At 34.3% G+C, this 13,027-nt stretch overlaps 1 protein-coding gene across 5 annotated transcripts in view; it reads left to right on the forward strand.

Moving 5' to 3' along the window:
* Positions 1–180: 180 nt before the first annotated feature.
* LOC150110185 (protein fantom-like) overlaps positions 181–13,027 on the forward strand; it is a 588,918-nt gene continuing 576,071 nt past the window's right edge. For 4 of the 5 annotated variants that reach the window (XR_016548253.1, XR_016548255.1, XR_016548256.1 and 1 more), the window contains exons 1-2: positions 181–386; positions 10,207–10,324. Coding sequence is in view for 2 of the 5 variants with exons in the window: in XM_090391966.1 (XP_090248092.1) it covers positions 336–386; positions 10,207–10,324 (169 nt within the window). In the remaining 3 variants the exon portion in view is untranslated. Of the gene's footprint in view, positions 387–7,614; positions 7,740–10,206; positions 10,325–13,027 lie in introns of those variants that run through there. The other variant, XM_090391973.1, reaches the window with a different exon arrangement.

Genomic DNA, 13,027 nt, shown 5'->3' on the forward strand with positions numbered 1-13,027 from the left:
ATCCCGAATAGCTGAGGTTTTAACCCTGAAAATAGGCAACCAGTAAGGGAGAATGAATCTAAGAGGCGATTGCATATTTTTCAGCACACTCATGATAATAATGGATACCGAAAATTTAGTAAGAGATGTTATTTAATAATAAACAGATGGCGCTCAACGCAGAAAAAATGGACACTTGCTGTATGTTATTGCGATCGTGGTTGCTTATATATTTTAATACTTGGAATTATGCTATTCCACTACAAAACTAAATTTGATCCGAATCCACAGATTACTCATTTCTAGATAATTTCATTATTTGTATAGAGGCATCGAGTCCTTTGCTAAAATGAGAAATGAACAGTCGGTGCTTGCCATCAAATTCCTTCTTTCAGTCTCTAGTCACAGTGAGTTGCCTTTACAAAATAGCGTAAAATTGATCGCTAACAATTTGACGATTATCTCCTTTGAATTGTAAATATGGGCGAGATTGAATCTGTTGAGTTTCTGCTTGTGGTAATGTGTATAAAAGAGATAAACTGCATAAATATACTCATTTGTAAAAGCTTAAAATAATAGAGGGCTGGCCTTGTTAATTTATTTGTGCTGTCCACATTTCCTATTATTATTTCTCAGTTCATTTAGTTTTGGTAATGGTCAGGGCATAACTTTGTTATTATACGGTCATCTTCTTGGAGTTAGATGATTCATCATGAGAGACATCATTCACGCAATACCTATCATACTTCCTTTTAAATTCATTCACTGCTGAAGCGCTCGCAACTATTTCTGGTAGCTCCTTCTGTCCATTTACCACTCTCCAAAAAAAAAAAAAAAAAAAAAAAAAAAAAATAATAATAATAATCTAGGCCTAACACCCTTGTTAACCACAGTCTTACACAATTTCCATTAGTGACCGCTCTCTCTTCCTGCCATGTACTGCAAAACAGTCCAATATCAATCTTATAAAACCACTAATAAATTTTATTCTTCTATCATGTTTCATATTTTTTTTTTTTGCCTTCCAGCTAGATTTTGAAGCATACATACTGGCAATCTATTCTGATAAGGAATATTCCAAAGACCTGCCACAATCTTTGTTACTCACCTCCAGATCCTCTCCATCACTTCTTCAGCCCCCAGTGGAATCCATGATACATGACCTGATATGCATGCAGTAATCCAGATGTGGTCTTATAAAGGGGAACAATAACTTCCCTATCCCTACTTGTCAGTGTATTCTTTAACAATCATAATCTGATATATTCTCTTAACTTCAACTCTCTATCTGCAGCATCCCCCCTCCCCCACGAGTCCCTGGCATCATCAGTTTTCTCAGTTTATTACCATCACTACAGTATGTTTACAGAGTACATAACCTTACACTTGGCCATGTTAAACTGGCAGTCATTTACCTTTGCCCATACTGCCAATCTATTTAAGTTATAATGGGCTTCCTGTCTTGAATAGAATCAAGGTAAATTTTTTCTCTCTTAAAATTTTATTTGGGGATAGAGCAAAGTGTCACTTAAGGTACACCTTGAGTGACACTTTGGCTGTAAATCAGAAGCATCCCAGAGATCCCTTTAGTTAATCAAGTTTAGTATTAATTTATTTTAAATTGCAATCTTGCAGTTTAGTGGTTGGGAACCTGTAATACATCAGTACTATATAGGGTGGGTCAAGGATTACGTAAGTTTGGAATTCACACAAAATATGAGTTTTTATACCAGTTTGAGTTTAATGCACAAGTTGATTGATATCACATATCACACTATTGTAGCACAGGAAAAGAAAAATTTGAGTGATTTTTTTCCTAAGATACTTCTTACCTACATAAACAGTATATTGGGGATCTGGAGATATTATTATCTCCAGATCCCCAAATAAATGAGTGGGCCTCCAACAGATTCATCGTGGGAGGCCCACTCATGTCTGTCAACCACAACATGTCTGTCATAATGAGTTTTGAAGTTATTTACATTACCTGTATTCACAGTACACTCCAGTAATGCATACCACTCACTAGCATCTTTTACACAACCTCCAGGATGACCCCTTGTTCTTCTCATCTTAGCATCCACTCTTTTTATAATTCCTTCTGTATTAATCTGATAGAATTCCTTAACTAACATGAAGTTCTCTATCACATCTCCTTTTTTCCTCCTATTCCTCCTAATCCCATAATCTAATCCAAGCAGAAAATTCAGCTTGGATTAGATTATGGGTTCTTTAAGTGAATTGTTTCCTGATATCTTAGCCTTGTTTTAGTTTGCCATCAACTCAGTCTATTTCAGAATTTTATAACCATACACAGTACAGCCAATGGGATCTCTGGTTTTCTTCTCCCCCCCCACTAAGTTGTTTACAGAAATGTTTGTGAAAAAGCTTTAAATCAGTTACTAGACATTTAATAGAAACATGCATGTGTTAGACATTATAATGTTTTAATAAACAGCTTCACACATGTAAGAGAAAACTAAATAGAATTTGATAAATTTAGTTTAATCCTTTATCCCGGTGAGAGCAAACAAAGTTTGTGTCTGAAAATATTTTCAGGACTGAATATAGTGTTGTACTATCTTACCTGGGTAAGTAGTGCAACTCATAGCAAAGGTGGAGCAAGCTACCAACACTCCTATCCCAGTATCTCCCATATAGAATTCATTACTCCTATATATTTTACTCAATATGTCGTGAGCTTCATTTAGGAAGAAGGTGAAGACTTGGTTACAACATTTAAATTATGAACATTAGAATGAGTCATGCAGCATACGTATAATATCGTGTCTCGGTCGCAGCTGCACTAGTAGGAAGAAATACTAGTAGGGTTCAGAGAAGTATGTATAGATGTATAATTAATTAAAATTCATTGTTAAATTATAATTAAAAATTATAAACAATTAATAGCAATCACTTTCCAAAACTTAAAGACAGGCATACAGTTTGTCAGATTAGAACATTGATGTAGGGCTTCAAACTTTGCCTTACATACACCTACTACTTGTCTGCATGACCAACAGAGTTGGATAGTTTATTTATTGTTCTTCAGACAAACTGAGATTACTTATGCCCTATGAACTGTAGAATATACCATTGAAATCGTCTGCCATTTGAAAAGAGGTGATCATTTCTCATTCTTAGGTAGACCAGCTTCATTTGCCCTTCTGAATTCATGAATATTAGTTTGACTATTGTCGATTGTATTCGATAATGCTTTGAGATACATTCATGCAGAAAATATCCCAAATCATCACTTATCTTCATCAGTCAGTATACAAGTCCATGCTCACTTGGCATTAAGTGTCTATTGGCTTCATTTTGTTGTTATATTCTTACTCTGTCTTCTTGGCATGGCATATCTGGGTTTGCTAACACATCATCACATTCCCACCATAGTAACTTAACTGATTCCTGCATGAAATGAGAGATTTTCAGTAAAAGTGTGAAAGTTTTTTTATTAAATTTCTTTCAGTTAAATTAGATTCCCCCCCCCCCTTTTTTTTTGTAATATTATATATACTAAAAAAAAAAAATTCACTATTTCAGGACTTGTAAACTACTGCGGTTCTTAACAGGCCCTTAATCTCACAAACTGTCCAATGCATTCTTTGATCTCATAACCATGATTCCAGGATAAGATGGTTAGCCTTATGTCTATAAGTGTATTTTGTATGTCAATTATACATGTTCTCCTGGTCAATTTATCTGTATGCTGGATGAAAAACCTGAGTTTCTGGGGAAAAAAAAAAACCCCTATTACCTCCATATGATACTGGCTAACTTGCTTTCACTTGAAAAGCCCTGATAAAGGATCTTCACATCCTAGATATGGTTTGAATCTAGGTCTTTCTAGCTGAAGGGTGTCATCGGAGCCAGCTGAACTATGGAGGTGCAGAGCTGTTAATATATAAAAAATTTACAATCAGTACATAGTTGCCTATAATGAAATTGTACTAAGATTTTCCAGTTGTTCTCTGGTTTTTATGGGCAAAGCTCACATTCATTCATAATGGCAGTGTATTGTTTATTATCATCATCGGACTTCCATGGAATCAAAAGACTCATTGTTGGCTCTCACACACACATGGCTCATCAACCTGCATCATAAACATTCACCATTCCTGCACTTTCCATCCAAAAAACTATTCTTCATCCCCTGCTCACTACTACCTTATACAATAGAACCAACGTTCCCTCTAAGCTGTGCGCACATGTTTTACAACTAGCACACAAAGCAAAAAATATGTGCACACTAGATTTTCAAGATGAAATTAAAATTTATTAATTAAAGAAGTTCCACCTAAACATTACCCTATAAATTCTTTAAAAAATACAGTAACTCGGCAACGCTCAAGCCTATAACCTCGCATTTTTTATTACATTCTTGAAGTTGCACAAAACTTATTAATTATTAACAGTAACCCTAGCAATTTGATGCCAGAGTGAAAGGGGGTGTGGCTTAAATGTGTAATTTTTCAGTAGCATATAGAATGGTGCGCGGGTTGTTTGCATTCCCTGACTCACGGAAAATTCCCAAAAACGTGATTGGCTGATCAAATTAGTTCAAGATCATGACGAATTAAAACAATGGTTTCATAATTTTAATAAAAATAATTAAATGCTTTTAAAAACTTAAATTAGAGTACAATTAAAAATATTGTAGCATTTCAAAATTCTCTAATATTTAAAAGGAATTTTAAAATAGTGTATTTTGAGATACACGCATTGAGATACAACCAAGTTAATTAAATCCATTGGTCACCAAAGTGGTCGATATCGACCCCCAGGGGTCGATATAACATTGTTAGGGGTCGATTCGGGTTCAGGGATTGATTGGGGTCGATAGAAAAATATAAGACATCATTGTATTGGTAATATTTAATTTGGTAAACTTGGATTACCTCCATCCTGAATAACAAGGCAATTAAGAGCGAATTGTGAGAACAGTGACATGAATAGGACTTGTAAGATGGAGCAAGGGCATGAAAATAGTTACGGAGGCCAATCATGTAGGCCAAAATGACGTATTTACCAATAAATGGATGTCGGTGGCTCCGGTGCAGAGGGAGAGGGATTACAACACATGCGTGGTTGCTTATTTACTTATACTTGCACGTATTCGATCCCAGTTCTCATTTTTGCGCATTGACATACAAGTGAGCATTAATGTTCTAAAATTCATCAACATACATATTATAATTCAATCGTTATTCATTCATCAACTAAACTTTTCTATGTTGAAGAGTTGAGCAGGGCTGGTAGTTTTGTACATCCTATATATACCTATAGGAAGATTGTATTATTGTTATTTTGTTATCTAAATTAAATTTTATATTTTATATATTATTTATCTTTTCTATCAAATATGTAATGGTAAGAATGACATCAAAAACAAAAACGTATCTGTTTGACGTTAAGTCAATATAATAATATATACTATATTACACATATAAGAAACACTGTAACTATAAAATAAACGATCTAAAAACTCACATAAGCGTCTTTTCTGCTTGTCCTGTTATAATTACGTAATAGTAAAATAGAGGGGCTTCGATAAAAAGTAAGAAACTCTTGAAGGTGTCAACGGTCAAAGAAGTTTGGCGACCCCTGCTCTAGGCATATCTTTTAGCTTTTGTGTTGCCCTCGGCAATGTTTAGTGTTGGTTCAGCTTTTGCCTTGCCAAGTTATTCAGTGAATAGTGTACGTTTGTAAATTTATAAAAACAATAAATAACATTCTTCAAATAACAGAATTGCAAAAAACTGATGCACCATGTCAAATTCAAAGGAAGCAAAAGGTGTGAAGCGAAAACGAACTGCTAGCTGCTTTAAAAGTGAATGGCTGGATGAAATAGTGAAAACTGTTATGCCAAAAGCTCATGAATTGATAAACATTCAGCTGCATGAAATATTTATGTATGATGCTACAATTGGTGTTGTTTGTATTTATTGTTGTGATGCAAAGGTTGCTGGGGATTTTGCTAATGGGAAGAAGTTTGATGTCACTTGGAAGTTGGACTTTTTGAAATGCTATTTGACAAGTAAAATACATCTGGATGGTGTACACAAACTTAGGCAAAAAATTGTTCATTGCCAGCTACAGGAGCACTGCGTATGCTACGTGAAAGTACAGATGACTGAGAGAGAAAACGATCAAACAAAGAGCAGATTAAAGTTCTTATTGACAGTGTTATTATTGTTAAGATGAATAACTCTTTACTTTCAGTTCAACATATTAATGAACATATGGAAAAGTATGTTCAACTCCCAGACAGCTGGCGAAGCAAAAATTATGCGTTTGAATTTCTGGAAACAATCAATTTAATCGTTGAAAATGACATGTTTGAGCAAATTGCATCTGCAAATTTCCACACCTTAACCATTGATGAAAGCACTGATATAACTGTTAACAAATGTCTCATTCTCTATTTTAAGTTTAGACCTAAAGATTGTAATGAATATAAAACATATTTTGGTGGAATAATTCAGTTGCAGGCATGTGATGCCTCCTCCATTGTGTTAGCTATTAAACAGTTTTATCAAGACAAGAAACTTGATCTCAAAAAAATGGTGATGTTTACCTCTGATGGAGCCGCAGTGATGCTGGGCAAAGTTAATGGTGTCGCTGCAAAATTTAAATTAGAAGTTCTACATCTTGTCCAGCAACACTGTGTAGCTCACCGTGAGGATCTGGGGATCTGTGATACGTGGAGGGAAATTAAACTAATCAGAGATATTGATACATTAATGAGAACAGTGTACACACTCTTTTCTCGTTCCACAGTGAAAAGACATGAATTTAAACAAATTGTTGAGGCGTCTGAAAATGAAGCTATTGCCTTCAGACCACTCAATGAAGTGCGGTGGCTATCCAGACATTTTGCATTACAGGTAATAATAAGAAACTATGAGGGACTGATCACATATTTTGAAAAAGACAAGTTAAATGATCCCGTGGTTAATTATTGTCACAATAAATTAACTAACGTGACATTCAAAGTAGCTGTTAATGTTTTAAGTGATATTTTTGAAGAAATGGCTTCCCTGTGTAAAATCTTACAAAGGAGTAACCTTACACCACTAGACAGTCATCATTTTGCCAGAGGGAAGATTAACAAAATCAGGAATCAGTATTTAGAAGGTGAACCAGTAGATACTATTGAACCAGTAGATACTAGTCCCCTATTATATTTTATAAATTGTTTATGTGCACATTTAGAGGACAGATTCCCTGAGCATGAGATACAGGAATGGTCAGTGTTTGATATCTCCTCTATTTCACATTGTAATTTCTCATTTGGTAGTGAACATGTTAATGGCCTTTGTCTTAAATATCATGATTTTCTGGATGATACTATAGAAATAATTAGTCAGTTTAATGATTTCAAATTTTCTGTACAAGAAAAAATTAAATGCAAAATGATATCAAATTTTACACAAATGGTTGTATTTACTCTTCAAAATGAGCAGTTTTGTGATTTGGCAAAGTTGATGGATATTGGAGGAACCTTCCTTGCATCTAGTGCAGACTGTGAGTTTTAGTCTAATGAATCAAATAAAAAACCAACTTAGAAACTGTTTAGGAGAATGTCATTTGGATATGCTAATGAGAGTGAAAAGTTACCAGTTATGTGGAAATTCAATTAATTTAGATAGTGTGTATGAAGAGTGGGTGAATGCCAAAGACAGGAGAGAGAAAAAAGCTAGAACTAAACAAGATGAGAATTAGTAATGGACTTATTATGGATGTTTAACAAGGTGAGAATTAGTAATGGGAATATTTTATTATGTATGTTTAGAGTTATTTGCAAAGTTAGAAAATTTAATTAAAGGCAATCAGTCACTAGTGTTATCTTTTTTTTTTACTTTATTTCTTACATCTAATCAGATCAATATTAAATACATCTAAAATATTTATGTTAGCTCTCTGATTGATGTCACACAACTTACTTGGTGATGGTAATAATACACACACTTAGAATCCTATCTAGTACAGTCGGTATCATGTTGACTTCGCATGCGCGAAGTCCCCGGATCGAGTCCTGCCCAAGCTTTGTGAATCTTGATTTCCGACTGTTTACTGGGGAGGCTACTGCCGTGTGTGGTAACACAGTGGGGAGTTGGGGTGACCTGGCTGATGTCCCATTGACACCAGAAGGTAAAGAGTGAACTAAAATCTTTTAACTTTTTTGCTTAAATGATCAGTATGGTGACTCGTATGAGTGCACATATACTTTTCAAAAGAAGGTAAATTTTGCACACATGCAAATTTCTGCACACACACACAGCAAAAAATTAGAGGGAATTGCCATAATCCATTGTGCTCTCTTCACAGTTTTAGCAATGCATCCCCGACATTTTAGGTCCTTATCCCCTCACCCGCAAATATGTTATTTCCTCCACCTCCTCTAAGATATCCCCACTAATTGTATGCTCTGCATCCAGTACCATCGACAGGGTGTAGCATAGAGGCAGCCTGCTTCATGGTGCGGCTTAATAAGGGTGCTCGTTTAGCTATAATGCAGTAGACGACGTCGCTATGCTAACAGGAATTGTTTTAGTGTAGCAAGTGCAGAAAGAAGTTTTTCCAAGCTTAAAACTGATTAAAAATCATTTGCAAACAGCAATGACCCAAGAAAGATTGGTTGGTCTAGCAACTATATCGATAGAGGCAGACAGAGCTTATAATTTAAATTTAGAAGAGCTTATAAAGTTTTATTGTGCGATATCCCTGTAGAGCAAACATTTAATTAATATTATTATGTAATCATTTTGCATTAATGTTTCTCTTGTACTAAAAACAAAATAGCAATTGGAGATTTTCTTATATTTTTGTCTTATAATCCATCAGGGGCGATATTTAATTGTTTGCCTCAGGGTGCGATCTAATCTGGCGACGGCCCTGTCTGCATCCCATCTTTGCTTACCAAATTTTAAAACCTGACAATTTGCAACTTTGAACTGGCAACCTACTCCCATGCCCATTAACCCAGTATGTTCAAGTCCTTTTGTAAAGCCACATCATCTGCTATGCCTTATTTCTCCTCAATTTTGCATCATCTGCAAATAACTGTCACCATTCAAACCTTTCCTAATAGCATTAACATACAATCAAAGATTATTATTATTTTATTTCAAGCTCATTGATGGAGGGCACTCTACTCTAGAACTCTCTGTCTCCACTATTTAATCTGCTACTACCATTATCATCCACACACAACACCATCTACTACCCACAACTAGTATTTTTTGTTTGTAAATTGTGTGGGTGTGCAACATTCAAGTAATTTTTCCTACTGAAAAATTACTTGAATGTTGCACAAAAATTGCTCATCATTATATGAACAATTTTGCAAAAACTGCTGTTATATCCATATAGATTGATCTATTGGATAGAATTTTATTCAAAGTCAAAAGAATTTTGAATGGCCTTTTGTAGATCCAACAAAAGCTTTTTTGCCCGTGCCTCACATTAAACTGAACTGGATGAAAAATTTTATTCAAATAAGAAAAGTAAAGCATTTTTTTATTTTTTATTTGAGGAAAAGGGTATACCAAAGCTAAAATAGAAAGCATTTTTATTGGTCCATAAATATGGAAAATTATGATGGATACTTGTTTTGACAGCAAACTAAATTAAAAAAAAAATATGGTTGACATTTAAATTAGTTTGTTTGAACTTTCTTGTTAACTTTAAGTCTGATGATTAATTTAATATTTTGAATGGTATGTTGAGCTGCTATAAATACATTAGTTGTAATATGTCATTACATGTTGTAATCTTGTCTTGATTCACAATTGGATTTCTTCTTTATCAATGTTTTTTATCTGAGTTTTCCTCCATTTTTATAATTCTTTTAATTATGCCAACTCACGGTAATTCATTATTGAAATAAAGGTTAACACCATCAGCTAGTTGCTTTTCTGTGGCCAGCAGGGAAAATACAATTTCAAGGAAGAGAAGATGGAATTCCCATGCTGGCTTCTCATTAGGAAACTCCAGAAGATGCTTACAAATGAAAAATCAAGATTTTAAAATTCTTTTATTATTTCACTCTTATACCATTTTTATTCATATAAGAGGTTTTTATTTTATTTCCTTTAAATAACTCTGGTATTAAAAATGATGAAGTGATATGTAGTGTAGTATTTTTTTTTATTTTTTTATAAAAATTGTTGCACAGAGCAGTATTATTTTTATATCAAGTTTGGTATTTGTTTTTAGGGGTATAGCAACGATCTGATGGCTTATGATCCAGTAAGAGACATTATGCCAACCAAGGAAGTGAGGGGATCTGGCAGGTCCAGGAATCCTCAATCAGATGATGGAAGTGATGGAAAATGTAGGTTTGAAAATTTTTTCTAAATTTTTAAATTGAACATGTGATGATCAAGAAGAAAAAGCTATATTTCTGTTTGTTAAACGTTACCATTTAACATTCTTTTTTTTTTTTTTTTTTTTAAATAGAATTTAAGAATGAAGAAAGTACCTATAGAGAGAGAAGTTGTAATCAGAATGTCTGTGAGAAAGTTATTGGAGTGAGCCCTCACCTTTGGGGAAGGAGAAATCATTTTGGTGCATAATGACAGATATGTGAACATTGTTCTAAAGTAGGAATGATGGGATGATTTTGGATTTGTATAAGGTTGGCAGCTGTACAGCTGAGAATGAGATTATGCACAAGGCTAATTTTCCAGGAAGATGGATGAGCAGAGTGATTGACTTTGGATATGAGGTTTATATAAGCACATGTGTTGGTAATGGGTAGTAGGAACACTTGATTTCAGTAGCAACAAGAAGAAGAAGAAGGGTAAGATGGATATAAGAGTGTTATTGTTGTTGCAGAGGATGAAAGATAATGTACTGGGGAAAGTAGTCAGTATGCTATTCAGATATATGACAGTGGTAAATATATGAAATGAATGTTGGCAGAGCTATGTGAAAAGAAGAAACCACATTCTTCAAAACTGGGATGAATTTGAGAAGCCTATGAAAATATAAAAGTACTGGATTTTATTTGAATGGTTTTGCTTTTAAGACATCTGAAGAGACTGTTGGTTGGAAATAGTAAGCAATGAACAAAATGAGTGAGTGAATGAGATATAGAGAAAAAGGAGGTGGGAGAGAGAGAGATCAGACATCCAAAACAAGACTGAAGTGCCACTTGAATATGCACTCAGAGTTAGGAGGATATATAAAATAGTAAAATGATTAACTGGTGAAATTAAGTGAGCAATCTGGATAAAGCAGATGAAGGTGGTATAAAGTGAAAGGTAATAACCAGTTATATGAGGATTATAAAGGTCAAAAAGAAACTACTTAGTATTACTTAGTTAGACAGACATGGAAAAATCTCCAAGTTTTCTCAGTAGGAGGAAGAGTGGTTTTGTGAGGATGATATGAGGATATAGCTGGATTATTTAGTATCATTTCTTTAAGATATTTCATGCTGGTGAAAGTGATTTCATAGGAAACCTGAGTAAAAGCAGAATGGTGGTAAAAGTACTGGAAGTGAATGAATAGGAGGCATTTTATTATACAGCAGTTGAAGACTCATTGAGAGAAGACTTCCAGATAACACAATGCCCGAATACCATCATATTCCTCTTTGAAAACATGTGCTGAAGTTGCATTACATTTACTGGTAATGTGTGGAATCATCTTCTTATATCAGTCACCACATAAGAAGAACTTGGATCTCATATGCTTCTTAACCACACCTTTGCTCAGTTTCCAGGGATGACCCCAAGTTCTCCCTGCTATGAGTTGTGAGATCTCACTAGCATCACATGAGATGATAAGTACTTGATGTTAATAAAGCATGGGGTTGGATGACATGTATATTACTGAATGTTTAACACTATGCTTAACTCACTTGGGAGCCTTGCAATAGCAAAGATCCTAAAAGCATGGTAGAAAGGTAAAATAATGATGCTATACAAAAGATAATCTTAGAACTGAGGCCTCAGTTTATAGAGATTTGCTTTATGTATCTGGAATAGCAATATTGGAGAGGGATTGGATCTAGGATCAGATTGTTAGAAGTAGGATTTTTTCTAGAGGGGAGTGTCAGCATGGTTATGTTAAGGAAAGGTGATTTAATGAGTGATTTATTTTAGTTCCCTTTCACTATAACAAACACTGCTATGACAAACTTGCCTCACTATAGCAAATTAAAAGGTCCCAGCCAAATCTCCAGAGGCATGATGCTATTCTGAAGGAAATTCAGTATGGCAAATTAACAAATTTGCCATTTTTGAGATATCTTTGAGTTTGTTTTTGTTAAACTTGCCTTGTGCAACATGATGACAGACATACATATATACATACATACTTGATAAAGGAATTCATACACATTGATAAATCTAGATATTACAAAAGTCTTTAACACTTGATTTCCATATGACAGCTTGGTATTAAAATTAAGGAGAATGTATGGATAATAGATGAAAGAGTAGAATAGGAGATCAGTTGCCTAATATACAATATTAGTATGTTGTGTATAGGGGAGCATTGCTGGAAAGAGGAAAGAATAACTCCATGGTCAGAGTAATTAATGTCCATGTTTATTAAAGAGGCTGATGTTACTGGTTTTATTTTAGCATTTAATATTGCACAGACAAAACTTCTGTACATGGAAGGAGAATTAGTAGAAGAATATTGCCTAAATAATTTCAGCTTTAGACCCAGATAATAAAAAACTACTCCAACTGATTGAACAGATGCCAGTCTCCAGGCATACAACTGAAAGGAGAACAACAGAAATAAAGCAGTGTTCCATTATGCTATGTTTTTAGAGCCATTATTGTGTAACTTATATGACAGGGGTGGCCACAACGTGGCTCACAAGCTGCATGAGGCTCATGTCCATGCATTACGCAGCTCTTCATGCTCCACCAGGTAAAAATAAACAAAAAAAAGAAGCGGAGACAACAAAACAAAAAATAGGAACAAAATAAAAAAAGAGGATTAATAAAAATTACTACAATAAAAAGGTTTAATTCGAAATGCATTAAATGAAGTTTACTTTGAACTTTCCCCTTTC

Source organism: Typopeltis vanoorti, chromosome 1, assembly GCF_054136105.1.
Source record: "Typopeltis vanoorti isolate ZY-2024b chromosome 1, IOZ_Tvanoo_1.0, whole genome shotgun sequence".
In the NCBI taxonomy this organism is placed as follows: domain Eukaryota; kingdom Metazoa; phylum Arthropoda; class Arachnida; order Uropygi; family Thelyphonidae; genus Typopeltis; species Typopeltis vanoorti.